The sequence below is a fragment of the Balaenoptera musculus genome, chromosome 1, assembly GCF_009873245.2.
Source record: "Balaenoptera musculus isolate JJ_BM4_2016_0621 chromosome 1, mBalMus1.pri.v3, whole genome shotgun sequence".
In the NCBI taxonomy this organism is placed as follows: domain Eukaryota; kingdom Metazoa; phylum Chordata; class Mammalia; order Artiodactyla; family Balaenopteridae; genus Balaenoptera; species Balaenoptera musculus.
This window is the reverse complement of record NC_045785.1, coordinates 14,468,200-14,484,287: the sequence shown is the minus strand read 5'-3', so window position 1 is coordinate 14,484,287 and position 16,088 is coordinate 14,468,200. Positions and strand designations below refer to the sequence as shown.

General features: G+C 55.1%; 1 protein-coding gene across 1 annotated transcript in view; it reads left to right on the top strand.

Moving 5' to 3' along the window:
- UBR4 (ubiquitin protein ligase E3 component n-recognin 4) overlaps positions 1-12,651 on the top strand; it is a 128,030-nt gene extending 115,379 nt beyond the window's left edge. The window contains 6 exon segments of the mRNA XM_036866703.1: positions 209-334; positions 1,416-1,610; positions 4,340-4,564; positions 7,819-7,909; positions 8,602-8,764; positions 11,169-12,651. Coding sequence (XP_036722598.1) covers positions 209-334; positions 1,416-1,610; positions 4,340-4,564; positions 7,819-7,909; positions 8,602-8,764; positions 11,169-11,233 — 865 coding nt within the window. The 3' untranslated portion in view covers positions 11,234-12,651.
- Positions 12,652-16,088: the final 3,437 nt, after the last annotated feature.

Here is a 16,088-nt window from a genome sequence, read left to right as displayed (position 1 = left end):
GGCTGGTGAGAGCAGCCTTGCTTACTGGAGGTGGTGAAGCCGGCATTTACCATCGTGGTTACAAACGGCTGCTCCTCTCTGTAGAGTCAGGCACACGGGCCAGCACTTCCTTAGTGTCAGCAAACCCTCCTCCACCCCCGCGCGCCCAGGTGCCTGGTTGCTAGATTAATTCCAGCAGTCGCTTGTCCCTGCTCTCCTCCCAATCCAGGCTGGCTCGAGGCCGGGAAGAGTGGGAAAGTGCCGCCCTTCAGAACGCCAACACTAAGTGCAACGGGCTCCTTCCCGTCTGGGGGCCTCATGTCCCTGAGTCAGCTTTTGCCACCTGTCTGGCAAGGTGAGTGTGGAGCATCTTGCATGGTAGAAAAGAGAGGATTCCCAGGAGATGGGGGAAGATCAGCTGTCAGCCCGGCCCCGGGGAAGCCATCTCCTGTCACCTTCATCAGGAATCTATGTCTGTCTTTGCTTCCTGACAGGGGAGCCCGTCCGGAAGAGAGGGGACTCTGCTGGGAGAAGCCAGCACCCTCAGCGTCTGGGGCCCCAGGTGGAATCTCTGGTTATCTGCTACCTCTCCTCCTTTGCTGATCTTAGGACACAAAACACAGGACCCCTGACTTGGTCCTCGAGGCCAAAATTTCCCAGAGTTCACTTCTATTTCTCTGAGGTTTAAATAATGAAAATAGCTTGATGGCGTGGGGAATATCGGGCTCCTTTCAAAGCCTCCCTTGTCCTAAAATCCAGAGTAGAGTAGCGAAACCTTCTGTGAGGTCCTCATCTCTTGCAGATGCCTTGTGCAGTGGTGCCCCACCCCAAGTCCTATTGTAAAGCTCAGGGATGAAAAGGTACTTACCATAAACCAGGCACTTGGCAGTAATAATGATGAAAGTCATGTTGGGCAGCATGTTGAACTGCTTACCGTGTGTTGTTATTATACACATTCTACAGATGAAGAAACTGAGGCATAGACTTAATCAGGGGCAGAGTCCAGGTGGTTGGTGATGTACATTGACATAGGAAAACCTTTTATTTGGAGGTTGAGGAGATGATTCTTATGGATAGATCACCTTGTCAGTCAAAATGAATAAGTTCTACATTTCTTCTCCCAAAATGCACTTCCAGATGTGGTCACAATATGTCCTATGACATTAGGCCATCAAGAAATGCCCCCCGCCCGCCGCCCCCACACCGGCACGTTCTCCTCAAAGCTTGGAGAGCATCGCGTTCAGTCACGGCAGAAACAAAAGTGTGCCCTGCTCTTGTCTTCCCCCCAGCCCAGCCCTTGTCCTTGACTCCCCCTTTCATTCTCTATCCGTCTGTGTAACCTTCACAGCCATCAGGCCGAAGGGGGGCTCTGCCTTCCCAGCTGGGTCTTCACCAGGGAGCTTGCTTCCACTTCACCACCTGTTCTCTTCTCCCAGGCACAATACTTACCTCCAGGAGTGCACGGGCCAGCGGGAGCCCACGTACCAGCTCAACATCCACGACATCAAGCTGCTGTTCCTGCGCTTCGCCATGGAGCAGTCCTTCAGCGCGGACACTGGAGGGGGCGGCCGGGAGAGCAACATCCACCTGATCCCGTACATCGTCCACACCGTGCTTTACGTCCTGAACACGTCAGTACCGCGCGTCTCGGGGCAGCACTGGCTGACCCGCCCCATGTTCCTCTGCCCAACAAGCTCTCCCGGCTTTTCTGTAGCCGCTCTAGTTAGTTCTAGAACGAATGTCTGGCCCCAGGCAGCCTTTACCGAAGTAGGAATGTTCATCTGCGCCTCTTTGGAATCACACAGAATAAAGAGCACGGTGGCTTCCTTTTCCAAAACTGTCTCATCTACCAGCACGGGCAGCCAAGGGCTGCCTCCTTGGACTGACCTTCAGCCCAGAGGGGAGCAGGAAGCGGGAGAGGCCAGATCATCGAAGCTTCTACTTCAGTGTAGCTGCTACTTGCAAGACTGTTCCCTTGGATGGGGGAGGCCATGGGTCAGGGCTGCACACAGTCACTGTCAAAGGCACACAGGCTGTTCCAGGTGAGCGTTTCACAGCTGGAGGGTGTGGCAGGACCAAGGACCTGGACTTGCTATCCCTGTTTCTTCTTCAGTGAGTGAGGCTTCTGGCAGCTGTGAGGGGGAAGGTGTTGTTGAAGATTATTTGGGAAAGTCAACTGAGAAGGAAGGTAGCCCAGAAAAAAAAACAGATTTGTATCTTCATCTGTATGTACGTTGTGGAGCAGTTCGGAAACACTAAGGGGGTAGAGAATAGTCTTTCGTTCTACCCTAGAGTTAAAAAGCAAACTAAGAGGTTTAATATACTTTAGCTCTTAGATTTGATTTAAATGGTTTGGTGCTTTTAGGCCCCATCTTCTAGCGAGAGTCTTACACATCTGTGGGGCAGAGTGCTGACAGGTTGAAAGGCTGTGTACAGTCCCCCCAAGGCAGCTGCAGTTCAGTTTAGGCAACAGAACAATTTGTCTCTTCTCCTTTCTGGTCTTCAACAAAGTGATTTTCTCCTTCCCTCCCATTTCCTTGTGAGATAAAAGGCTGACCTGGAGACCGCAGGCTTCATTGTTACCAGGAGGCACTGGCGGGTCTCCACCGGTCGTTACATCATCTGCTTGGCTGTTTAGACTGTCAGAAGAAACACCTGCGTCATTGACAGCACGAACGTTCCCATTATCCAGACTGTGCTTCAGGCCTGAGCAGTGCTGATTGCTGGTGTCCGTGGGGCCTTTGACAGAGCCGTTGCCTCTTGTTGGCAGCAGTGAGGTGGAGGGGGCTGCCCCAGTCTCCGGGGAGCAAAGCGGACCCAGAGAGGCCACATGATTTGTCCAGCAGAACAGAGCCGGTGGCTTCAGATGTCACTGTGTCTCTCAAATGCCAGACACTCGTAACTCATGCTTAGTTTCCTTAGTTGGGGAGGGAGCGGGCTGTGTCCTGATGGTCTCGGTCAGGTAGAGGCTGAGCCGGAAGCTGCACGAGGAGGCACTGTTTCCTAGCCACAGCCTGCTTCCCTCACCGGTTCACGCTGCTGTGAGCTTGGTCACGGTGGGCGGGGGGTGCTGGTTGAGCAGGGATCGCTGCCTTTGGTGGGACATTTGTATATGAAGGCGAATATGTCACACACAGCACGAGCCAGCGCAGAGTGGAGCGGGTCCTGCGATGGCACAAACCTTCTGATTCCCAGTTCTGGATACTCCAGTCTAGTGTAGCCGCCTGTTCCATCCATGTTCATCCATGGAGCAGAAGGGTGCCTGGTGTCCCCATACCATCCCCCCTGCTTTCCCACAGTCCAGTGCCTGGCAGTGCCATGTGCAGACCTGGTAACTTTGATTCAGCCGCTACTAGTGTTGTGTTTTTATTTCCCTTCAGGGAATTAGGATGGGGCATCAAGCACTCTTGGCCTGAGAGCACCATCCAGGTCGTAAGGAGAGAGTGTAGCCAGAAATAAGTGATAAGGAAGTGATCTCTCAGTGCCCGTCTAGTGACCTGTCGAAGCTTCATTGCAGGGGGAGGGTGGAGAGTCCACGCTGGGAAGGCTCTGGAGCCAGATTGCCTGGGTCAGAGCCCAGTTCCTTCACTCCCCACTGTGTGGCTTTGGGCAGAATATTTACTTTCTCTGTGCTGTAGTTTCCCCTTCTGTAACGTTGGGAGAGTACCCATCTCATCGGGTTATTGTGAGGATTAAATGAGATAATCCGTGGAAAGCTCTTAGAACGTGCTTGGCGTTAAAGTTGATAATCACCATTGTTGCTGCAGTTCAGGCAAAAGCGAGAACGAGAAGCAGTGCTCGCCGGCAGGAATCTGTTCTAATGGAGGAGAGAGGACACAGACACATGAAAGAACACACCAGAATAGCCTAGGAAGGGCACCGGCTGCAAATGCCATGTGAACAGTTAGCTGTACTGGGACTCGTGGAGTCGGGGAGTGTGGGCTGTGGGCTCAGAGACTCTGGGTTCGCTGACTGGTTTGGTGACTTTGGTTGTGTCACTTCACTCCCCGGGCCTTCAGATACCCTGGTAAAGAGGTACCGACTGTCACCTTCCAGAGTTGTCAGGACACGTGGATGGCGGAGTGTTTGTGAATGTGCCGGACACACGCGCAATTGGAATTGTGCGGAGCTGGACTGGGGGGTGGGGGACGAGGAAGATGGCCCCGAGAAGGACTGGGGCGGGGCTGGGGGTGCCCCGCTTGGAGAGGAGGTGGGAGGGACGGTGGAGGACAGGTGGGGGGTTCCGTGAGCCGAGCGCTCAGGAAACTTAAAAGAAGACGGGAGATTGAGCAAGCCTCCTTCCCTCTTGCTGCTGGTGCCCTGCTTCTGCCCTGGTTTCATGGTGCTCCTTTTGTTCCAGAACCCGAGCAACTTCCCGAGAGGAGAAGAATCTCCAGGGCTTTCTGGAGCAGCCCAAGGAGAAGTGGGTGGAGAGTGCCTTTGAAGTGGACGGGCCCCACTATTTCACTGTCCTAGCCCTCCACGTCCTGCCCCCCGAGAAGTGGCGAGCCATACGCGTGGAAATCCTGCGGCGGCTGCTGGTGACCTCTCAGGCCCGGGCAGTGGCTCCGGGGGGAGCCACCAGGTCAGTGCTTGCTTCGGGAAGTGCCTGCTTCAGGGAGCCATCTCCTGGGCCGCCTGTCGCCCGGACTCTGTAACCGCTGTGGGTAAAAGCTGCCTGCGGCATGCAGGTGCTGAGGGGAGGCGCCTCGCTTGCCTCGCTTGACTCGGTAATGGAGCCTGAGCCTTCCCGGCCGGTCACGCCAAGAGTCGAGGCCTGAGGCCGCCGGGCGCCTGCCCCTCTGGGCCAGGTGTTCAGGCACTAGAAGTGTGGAGCCAGGCTTACCCCTGGGAAGTGCCCTCAGGGAGGGAGCCTGCCAGGCACAGGGCGAGACTTCTCAGGAGAGGGGTAGGGCCGGCAGGCGGTTGAGACAGGTTGCCAGGTGTTCCGAGTCGTGCTGGTCTGCGCATAAACTAGCAAAGCCTCCTCGGGGCTGTGCTTGGGGCTGTTCTTTTCTGGTATTAAAAGCTCCCCATCTCCCTCCTTGGTCACATTCCTATCCCGTCTGCCCTGCATTCCATGAGCCTTTTTTCTTTCTCTGCTGTTGGTGTGGACACCTCCCTAAGAAGGAAGGCATTTCAGGAAGGAAGTGGTCTTTGTTTTCATGACCCCGTGCTGTGATTTGGGTCAGCTGGGAGGTGTCTTGAGGCAAACAACTGCAAACAACAACAGCGAGAAGCCCTTTGCGGCGAGTGTGCAGATTGCCACACGCCGAGTGGACTTCTTGGCGCTACTCTTGGCCTGTGGTGGCCCCGAGCAGTCTGCCCTCCCTGGGCTACAGAGTAAGCTATGAGCTGTCAGCTTGCTTCTGCCCTTGAGGGAAACCAACTTCACTTTGGGAAGGTCTGTCCTCGTGTGTCTGCTTTCGCTAGGATCTGAGGGGACATTTCCAACAAGGGTGCAGGGGAGGAGCTTTTAGGCCCCTGATAATGAGAGACCAAGTGGAAGCAGCCTTGGCCTGAATTTGCACACCTGGTGTCTCCACCTCCGTCAGCTCTGATTTATCAAGTCACTAGTGGTAGGCGCCTCGTGGCCCGGGGAGACCAGGTTGGAGCTCTGCTGTTGGATCCAGCCAGTGCCAGCCTCTGTGTAGAGCAGGAGGGGGCCGGTCTTGTTAGAGTCCTACCTAGCCCCTGCCCCCATTCCAAACGTAGCACTTTCCAGTGTTAACCAAGAGTCTGAAGCATTAATAGTTAACTAGCTGCTAGGAATCAAAAGTTAGATCTGGAAGATGCTAAGTTGTTGATAAGCCAGGCTCGGCCTGTGTCCATAGCACGTAACGTGGCTATTTACTGGGCACAGGCTCTCGGTGACAGGTGTGAGATCTGAACCCACAGGAGCTGTGTTGCTTTCAGTTAGGAGACTGGAATTCATTACTGTCCCAGGCAGTTAAGGAAAAGCTGATTTGGTCACAGCTTAATTAGGAAATCCAGTGTGAGCTGCACTCATGAGTTGCCATTTCCTCTGTAGCAGTTTAGTCACCTTTACTAATTAACCTGAAATAATTAAGTTGGGCAGAGCCACCCCAGATTCCTGCCACCAACGCGAAAGAGCTGCAAGAAGGAGCAGCCCTGGTGGGGTGTCGGGGTGTGAGCAGGGCGCCCCGGAAGCAGGGTGGCAGAGTGCTGGCCATCAGCACGGTGTTGGACACCCTCTGAGGAGGGACATTTAGAGGGTGACCTCCCGGTGGCTGGGGCAGTGCCGCTGGCAGCAGGCTTCGTCCTCAGCCCATTATGGGGTGGGGGCAGCAGCAGGTACACAAAAATCTAGGAATTTGCACAAGAGAAGTTGCTCTCTTCTGCGGGTTTTACATTCAGGAAAAAAGATTCTTCTGCCAGGAACTTGCAAGTATTTAAGCCTGGGACTTTCCTAGGCTTCCGTCAGAGCCTTTTCTGTTTCCTTGTCTGCCAGCGCACAGAGTTGCAGAGAAAGAATTCTCATCCTCGTCCACAGGCCCACCTCGCAGTAGTTTTCCCTTTCGGCTGCAGCATCCTCATGCGTGGCGGTCGGGGAGGAGGTGGGCGCTTTGGAGATGCTGGGGTCGGGGAGGGTACGGGTAGCATACCTTAGCGAACAGAATTGTCTCATTTTATTATTTTACTTTACTTCAGTTAATAACTTAAACATTGACTGAATGTAGGTGTGGTTGGCCTGTCTCATGCTAGGTAGTCCCTTCACTTGAGGCCCATACAGTGTAGTTGTAGCTTCTAAATGAATAACATCTGTGCTTGTCTGATGTTTATGATTCTAGCATATATAAACACGTGGTGCGTACATCCACACACATTTTAATACTAAGTTCTGGTCCCTTTGGTATGGGCTCTGTTCCAAGGTGTAGAATCTCCACGACAAGGGTTTATCTAGCCTTTACTTATTACAGATATGAAGGCAGTTTGCAGACAAAACCTCTCCTAGACCTTGGGCTGTAGAAACCAAGTCCTAGCACCGGCACGTCACTCACCGTGCAGGGGGCGGTGCTGGTCGTTCTGTACTTCACGGTGGCTCTACCTGCTGTAGTCAGTCCTCAGACCAGGAGCGTCTGCCAAGAAGGCGGTGGACGCTGTTGTCAGTGACGGCCCTCCGTGTTCCAAGGGCCTGGCCGCTCTCTAATCCCGAACTGAATCACTGGATTAAGTAGCAGCGATGCTGGTCAGAAACGAAGGGGCGCGGTGAGCTCCGGGATTAGCCCGGGATTTCGGAGGTGTTGGGCCGGCTGTGGCTCCCATCCGAGACATCACTATTGTCCAACGCCAGGTGTCCACCAGCTTGCTGGTTTGAACACGGCACGCGGTTGGCAGATTACTGTGTGAGACTGGTTTAGGCCTGCTGGCTGCTGGTAAAAACTCCGCAAGTGGGAATGTGAAGACTGAAGAGAACCTTGTTTCCTCCCTCATTTATTAGGTCCCGTCAAGTCCGAGAGCGCATGTGGGGGCTAAACACAGGGAAACACGGGACTCTGCGGCGACTCCTTAAGGCAGTAGCCTTTTGGTTGCCGTGTTGTAACTTACGTCTCCCTCTTTCCCGTTTTCCCTGGCTTAGCAGAGTCGCTACTAAAGATGACTCTGTCACGCAGCGTCTTGTGGTGAATAAACCGCTGGGTCCCAGGGCTTCAGAAGCTCTGACCCGTGGCTGCTTTCCTCTGGGAAGATGGCAAGTGGCTGGAGCTGAGTGACGCTCAGTGCCCGCGACTCTTCCCCTGCTCCCAGAATGCTTGGCTGTGTCCTTGTGAGTGTCCTCCCGGGGTCTTCACGGACATGGGGTTTGGTTTTATTTTCCAGGCTGACAGACAAGGCGGTGAAGGACTACTCTGCTTATCGCTCTTCCCTTCTCTTTTGGGCCCTCGTTGATCTCATTTATAACATGTTTAAGGTAAGGAGGCCGCTGGGAGTGTGGCCGGGTTTGGCAGGGGCGTAGACGTCTGTGCTTGTGGCTCTGACCCTGCCTCGGCAGCCGACTCCTCCGCCAGCCTCCCCCGAGAAACAGGCCGACCCGCCGTGGGGAGGGGTTTACCCTCTAGCTCTGACCCCTGCGTCTGTGACTGCATTTGTAGCCGTGACCGCTCCTGTGACCCGGTCTCAGGCTGCTGCAGACCCTCTTCTACAGGCAGCTCTCCCCCCGCTCCACCCCGAGTCACCCTCTGTTTGCTCTCGTCCCCTCTGTTTGCATCAACTCTGTTGCCCTGTGTGAGTGTAACTTTTTCCAGCCCAGTTTATAATAGGGACGCTCCTCTCAGCCTTGAGAGAATCAGAGGGTTTGGGGTGGTTCCTTTCATCATCTAAATGAAACAGCTCAATTAAAGTATGTTGACAAGTCCCTCTTCTTGGGGAAATGCCGATGGTGGAGGGGGTGGGGAGGAAAGAACGCATCGCCTCTCGAAGCTTGTAGGTTCATGTGACATGTGCTTAGGAGAGGGGCTGTGAGAGGAATGAAGTGAAATTTTGTTGTTCCTGGAAGCAGAACACATCCTCCAGGGAAAACTTGGATGTGTATGGGCGGGCTCTCTTCTTCCCTGCCTGACCTGAGCGACCCGCCCGGCCTGTGTGTCCTGTTGCTTCTCGTAGAAGGTGCCGACCAGCAACACGGAGGGCGGCTGGTCCTGCTCTCTCGCGGAGTACATCCGCCACAACGACATGCCCATCCACGAAGCTGCCGACAAGGCCCTGAAGGCCTTCCAGGAGGAGTTCATGCCAGTGGAGACCTTCTCAGAGTTCCTCGACGCCGCTGGTCAGTGTCAAGGTTTTTCATCTTTCACAGATCTTAGTGGGGCTGGCATTGCTTTCATCTTCACGCACAGGAAAAAACAGGCGAGAACCAGCCTGTGGGCCACCACCGAGGGGTCTGGGAGAGATGTGTACATACCAGGTCCCTGGTAACAAGATGCGGCCGTGACGTGTGGCTCACTTCACCCCAGGTGCTGTGTTCCTCATGCACACGCTTTCCCAGTCCACAGGGCAGCCCTGTGTGAGGTGGAGCTGTGGCTATCCCCATTTTACAGATGGGGTAACTGAGGCTTTGAAGATTAAACAAGTTCCCAGTGGGGCATAGCTGGAAAATCACTGGAGCCCCTTTTGGTTTCCTGGCTTCTTATGACAGTTCAGAGTATTAACATGGAGCTTTCCTGTCTTCCTCCTGCCTTTCGGGGACTGAGACATCTTATGTCACAGCTGCCCCCGGGGAGGTGTGGAAGATTTCAGCTCTGATTCTTAAGATAAATAGTAAATATCAAAAGAGAGCAAAGAACATCTCTGCTAGTAGGGATAGGGCAGTGCTTTGAACTGCTGTCACATGAGACATCCTCAGACAGTTCCTCATCCCCCAGCTGGTAAAAATGAAGTCACTGTTCTCTCCTGTGTATAGGTTCGTTATACAACAAATCTGTCATCCTAATTGCAGACACAATAAAATTTGTTTGGATTTCATAACCAAGCATCAGGTGACAGCAGGGGGAGGTGACTTGGGCCAGTGCTGGGAAATCAACCCAGAATTAAAAGTCCTGTGCCCTCTGAGGGCGTGGGCACTGCAGTCCAGCCCCCCATCACCACCGTCCTTTCCAAGGTAGGGCTCCCAGAGCCAAAGCAGGGGGAGCCTCACCTGCCTAACTCTTCTGTGAGCTTGTTTCCTTTTCCCTGACGGCAATTTTGTCAAGTGTGAAGAGCAAGAAAAAATCTACCCAGATCCCACTATCAAGGGAAGGTCGCCACTAGCATTTTCTAGTCTGTCCTCTGGGCACTAAACCCTCAAACGTTCGGAGTGATGCTCAGTGTGAATTCCTCTTTCTTCCCGGATGGAGCTTCCCCAAAGCTCCAGGCCTGTCTTCCAATTTGGCCGTTTGTTGCAGTGGCCTCAGTGGAAGCCATACTGGACGGGCCTTTGCTGGTCTGGTGCCTCCCCCATTACCTATCGGTCAGGGGTTGCCACCGCTCACCCCAGTTTCTTTGTTAACTTCACTAGATGCTCCCATGGGTGTCCTTTCAGCCTAGACATTTTACCTTGGCTACCCTCCTTGCTTTCTTCAGGAAGTGACCCCGACTGAGAGCACGTAGCCTGTGTGTCTGTGTCCTCAGGGCCCAGTGCCTTACCTGTCACCCAGGGGTCTGGTGAATGTCTACAAAGACTGTCAATATGAATGTCAAAGTCCAAGGAAGAGGCGGGCAGGGGAAGGAAGGTATTCACCTCTGTTCAGGGCTTTGCATCAGCCCTGGAGCAGGGACGAGCAGGGACAGGTCAGGCGGGAGGCCTCTGCCGCCTTCCACTAGAGCGCAGGTGTTTACGGCATGGCTTTATTGCTTTGTTCAAACTGGTAGGAAATTTCAGAACATCTGACACACCCTACTCAAATGCAAGGACAAAAACACCTTCCAAACCAGCAGGAGCTGATGGGGGCCACTCTTCCTGCATTAGCCCAGACTTCAGTTGGAGTGTTGCCCCGCCTCGGGGTTAACGACCCTGCATTGGTCAAATGAGAGCCCTGCTTGTGAGGGAGGGACGGGGCCGCAGGGGACCTGATGCTGATTGAGCGAGCACCTTCTGTGCCCTGGGCACTTTCACATAACTGGCCTCATCTAATCCCCAGGGTGATGTGACAAGGACTTGTCACTGTCCCCATTTGGCAGTGGAGGAAACTGGAGCTTCTGAGCTCTGGCAGCTTGCTTCAGGCCCTGGACTAGGGGTTGGGTTCTTTTACCCTACCCTGTTCCTCCCAGCCCTCGAGGGCAGTGGGGTTAGCCTTTGTTTGGCCCCAGGTCCCTCTGGGAATCTGCTGAAGGCTGTAGACACTCTCTCCAGAGGACCCCCCTCCATTGCGCACTGAGTTTCAGTGGACTTACAGGCCCCTGCAGGGTCCATGGACCCGGGTTTAGCACCTCCGCTCTGGGGAGATCGTGAGCTGGCCGCTGCCACTTTAAACGCCTTTAATCCTGCCGCAGCGCCAGGTGTCGGAGCCCAGCTCCCCTCCCAGGACGAGAGTGTTTGCTTGGTGACTGTCTCCGCGGTCATCGCCGGTCTCCCGTGAGCAGCTGTGTCCGAGCTTGTCGGAGCACAGCGTGTTCTCCGCGTGGATGTGGCCTCCGTGACTCAGGGGCTGGGGGCTGTGAGGGCCGCTGCTAAGCAGTCCCTGCCTGTTTTCCAGGTCTCTTGTCAGAAATCACTGATCCGGAGAGCTTCCTGAAGGACCTGTTGAACTCAGTCCCCTGAGCACCACACGGAAACGGCGGTCGACAGAGATGGAAGCTAGCCTGCCTCTGTGTTCTCCCCTCCTGTGTGTGATTTCCACCACGGGTTGCTGCGTCATTGCTCCATCATTGCTCCTCCCTCCTCCCTCCCTCCCTTTTCTTGGAGTGGCTTGGGGATTTTAGGCTTCCTGTTTTATCTCGTGTGTGTGGTGCACTAGCTATGAAGTTGTCTGTAACCCAAGCCGTCGAAGGACCTGTACATACCTAGGAGCCACGAGTTGTCCTGGCCAACTGAATACTTGAGTGTGCACATCTTGAGAAATAAACAAATGACTTAATACACATTGAAAAGGAAGGTGTTGCCTGTGCTTGAACCCCTCCTTAGTGACACTGGCCAAATACTTCTCCTTGACTGCACAGCCCTTTCCGGCGTCAGTAGGGAAGCCTGCGTGTATGACATTCACTGTCTCTTGGCGCCAAATGGAGCCTGTCTGTTCTCGGCCAGCAAGTTGGGGCACCGCATTTGACAGCTATGATCTTTCCTGAAACAAACGCCTTGACTTCTCAATCTTTGGCCTTAAGAGCTGGAGCCCAAAGACATGTGATTTTCTAGTCCTCTGCCAAAGGCCGGCTCAGCGCAGTCGGGCACTGGTCTTTCTACAGCAGAGGCATTTGACAGTCCCCTGTTAACTTCAAATGGGAAATCTTTTGGCAACTTCTCTTCAGTGTTGCCACGTTGGGAGAGGGCCTGGGGCAGACTTTGAGTGGCTGCCCTTTACTGAGCGCCTTCTCTCTGCCAGGCCCGTGTGTGTGTGTGTGTGTGTAATTATTTCTAGTCTTTCTAACAGCCCTGCAAGAAAGGGCCTATGAACCAGCATCACTTGCTCAAGGCCACCCAGCCAGTAGCTGCCAGAGCTGAGGTTTGCGCCTCCGAAGTCGTGTCCTGAACCACTGTGGCAGCTGCCTCTGGGGGCCTTGAGACCTGCTTCCCCGCGTTCATGGGCAGCAGCCCTCTTAGCGAGGCAGCAGGACTCCCACGAGCCTCTCCCCAGATTGTAGGGCAAGGCTAATCCAGACACGGCCTCGTGGGGAGGAAGAGCCTGATAGTGGCTGTCTCCTTCACTTCCCTGTGGGCCGCTCTGCCACCTGCTTTCCCGAGTGACAGTCTCCCCTATCTTGATGTCCAGTTTATGTGGCTCACTCCTCAGGCCAGACCATTTGGGACAGAAGGGGCCTCTAGGTCCCTTTAGAAGACTGCCAGAGCCAGGACTTAAGTGTCTCTTCCCCGGAGCCCCTGACCGGGCAGCCGCAAGCAGGAGTGAGTGTCGTGCTTGGGCTTTGGCCAGAGAGACAAGGGCAATTTGTTGCAAGAGCCCAGCTGGAGGGACTTACCTGGAGGTCCAGTGGTTAAGACTTCGCCTTCCAGTTCAGGGGGTGCAGGTTTGATCCCTGGTGGGGGAGCTAAGATCCCACATGCCTCGCGGCCAAAAAAACAAAACATAAAACAGAAGCAATATTGTAACAAATTCAATGAAGACTTTAAGAATGGTCCACGTCAAAAAAATCTTTAAAAAAAAAAACCCCAGCTAGAGGCAGGCAGGCCCTGGCAGCCGAGAACGTGTGTGTGCCGAGTGCATGGGAGTGCACGGTGGTGTGGGTGGGCGACGGGGCTTTCTGAGGGACGGACGGGCTCGAGGGAGGGGGCAGCGGCGTCTAACCCCTTCATTCAGATCCCAGCTCCACCACCCTGGGTGTCTCCACAGTCTCCTCATCTGTAAAATGGGAATGTCGGTATCTACGGGGTCGGGTGGTTGCCAGGTTTAATGCGAGTTTACTTGGTTGCCGTGTAGTAAGGAAATGGTCGCTCTTATTACTGATGAATTCATTTGCAGTCCACAGAATCTTGGCTTTTTCTTTAACGAAGCTCCGCGTCTCAGGTGAGGTCCAAATAAGTCCAGCTTTGAAGGTGGATGACGGACCTTGGTCTCAGGCACACTTGCGTTTCACACTGAGCACAGCAAGTTCATTCCCTCTCGCAGGTCCATCATCTCCCGCTTTCTGGTCGTCTCCCAGGGACATCCCAGGTCCATGTTACCATGCGGAGTTGCTGTTACGTAACATCCTAGCAGGGAATAGATTGGAACAGCTTCATCTGGGACAGCAAAGGCAGCGGGGAGAGTAGGGGAGGGTGCAGGGTAAACAGGTGGGACTGTCCCTGCCTGTGGGTGGTGGGCACTGATGGAGGCTGAGCCGCGCTCATGGCAACGCCTCGGGGCCTCACGCTTTGACCGAGGGCCTTCAGAAGCTTCACCGCGGCTTGGTTCCTTGGGCCTGCAAGGCTGAGGTCTCCAAAGCTCATGACAAGGTGTTCACTTCTTTTTCTCTGCCCTTCATTTTTTGGTTTCTTGCAAAGTCCTCAGAATTTTGGCCCCAGCCCAGTCGCATCAAGTCTCTTGTTTTCATGGTCACAGCATTTCCTGGTATGTACCCCTGGTGCTTCCCAGTGCCTGCCGCAGTTGCAGGCAGGTTGCAGACACAGTGGCCGTACAGGTCTGTGACGGGTCCCAGAGCAGTGCCCTCGGCAGAGCTTGGGCAGGAGTGGAAGCTGGTCCAGGGCAAGAACTCGGCCTCCCCCAGCCTGCGTCCCCTGACAGCACCAACGGACATCGGGCAGAAAAGCAGTTAGTCCCTTCCTGTCCCGAGCCATTTTCTGGGCTAATTGCTTCTTGGGTCCTTGTCTTTCTCAACAGGCAACCCCATTGGGGGAGTTCAGATGGTTCCAGACTGGCCACACCTGATGATGGCCTCCCCCTCACACCTGCCCTCCTCTGCCCACCAGGCTGCTCAACTCAGGGGTGGGGTGGGGCCCTGGGAGCCAGGGTTCCGGGGAAAGGGCTTGGGGTCAGATTTGGGTTCAGAGCTGGCTGTGCAGCCTAAGACCAAACCCTTTACCTCTCCGGGCCTCAGTTTCTCCACGTGTGAGATGAGCACACCTCATCGGGGGTTAACCAAGGGAGCGCTTATGCAGCCCGCGGCTCAGAAGAGGCTCTGGGAACATAAATTGTTGGGGTTATGAACGAGGCAGCCCAAGAAGGGCTTTCACAGGCCTGGGTGGGGTTCCATCCACAGCAGGGCTCCTACAGTGACAAGAGCTGTTTGAAGGTAGTGAGTCTTCTGTCACTGGAGATACCCGGGCAGAGGCCGGGTCTTAACCACAGACGTGCCACATGGAGGTGACGGAGGGCGGGGGGTGCTGATATCAAAAGTCACTACCAACTCTAAGGCCGGGGCAGCGGGTGGGAAGTCCAGGGGCTTTGGAGTCAGACAGTCCTGGGTTCTGATTCTGGCTCCTCTACGCCTGGCAGGCCCTGCAGGCCTCAGTAGGTCCCCCGTAAAGGCCGTGAGCAGTGCTGCCTCACAGGATAAACGTGACCGTGTTTGCAAAGCGCCCAGCTCAGCGTAGGTGCCAAACACTTGTGGGTTCTGAGAAGCGTCTCGCTGATGTGGGAACGAGGCTTCTGCGGAGCCTTTCATGGAGTCCTGCTGAGAGCCCCCGCCCTGCCCCCCGCCCTTGACTCTGGCTGTCCCCCAGCGGGTGGGGCAGGGCTGCGGGGAGAGTGGCTCATGGGCTTCTCAGAGTCTGAAGGGAACCTGGGGGAGGCAGCAGACCAGAGGAGAGAGCACCCACCTTCCCGGGGTCCCCTCCCACAGCTCTGGAGGGGCTTTCTCCCAGAGAAAGGGGAGATGCTGAGGCAGCGTGAACCTGATGGGCAGGTCAGGCGCGGCCCCCGCCTTGCTCCCCTCGGTGCTGCGCTGTGCTGCCCCCGGCCTGGCTTGGGAGAGGACAGGATGCACCCACGTGCGTGGAGGTTTCCATCTCATTAACTCCTGGGGAGGTGGAGGGTGGACGGAGACCTGTCCAATGAGCCACTCTGCGGGGAAGCCGAGGCCGGGGAGGGACGGGGACTTGCACAGGCTCCTGGGTATCAGCACCGCGGGGCATGCAGCCTCGCTGAGAAGCCGGTGGACGTGCCGTTCAGAGGAGGCCCCAGACGCTTCCCCACATGGTCCTAAGCAGCCGACATGTGCCTCGCTCCGCGGAAAGTGCTCACGGGGTGTTTGAGCCTCACAGCTGCCCTACGAGGTTGGCACTAGTATCCTCCCCATTTTCCAGGTGATGAAACCGAAGCCGCCCCGTCAGAAGTGGCCGAGCAGGGATTTGAGTCCAAGTCCACCTGAAGCCACAGTCCACAGCCGTCATCTCTTTGCCACCTCATCTCTGTGCTTATCCCAGCTGGACGCTCTCTTGGAAACATCTGGACTTGAGTGGCCGGGACTGTGGGGGGCAAACAGGAAAAGCTCCTTAGTGTCCCAGAGGCTGACCTGGCTGAAAGCGGCAAATTGGTTCAGGGAGGGTGTCCGGGGGTGAGACAGATCTGGCTGCTTTTGTACCACCTGAGAGCCAGGATAGTTTATACATTTTTTTTTTTGAACTTTTTGGGTGGATTGATTGATTGATTGATTGATTGATTGATTGATTTATGGCTGTGTTGGGTCTTCGTTTCTGTGTGAGGGCTTTCTCTACTTGCAGCAAGCGGGGGCCACTCTTCATCGCGGTGCGCGGGCCTCTCACTATCGCGGCCTCTCTTGTTGCGGAGCACAGGCTCCAGACGCGCAGGCTCAGCAGTTGTGGCTCACGGGCCTAGTTGCTCCGCGGCATGTGGGATCTTCCCAGACCAGGGCTCGAACCCGTGTCCCCTGCATTGGCAGGCAGACTCTCAACCACTGCGCCACCAGGAAAGCCCAGTTTGTACATTTTTAAAGGGTTTGAAGAAAAACACAGAATATGCAACAGAGACCGTATGTGGCTCATAGAG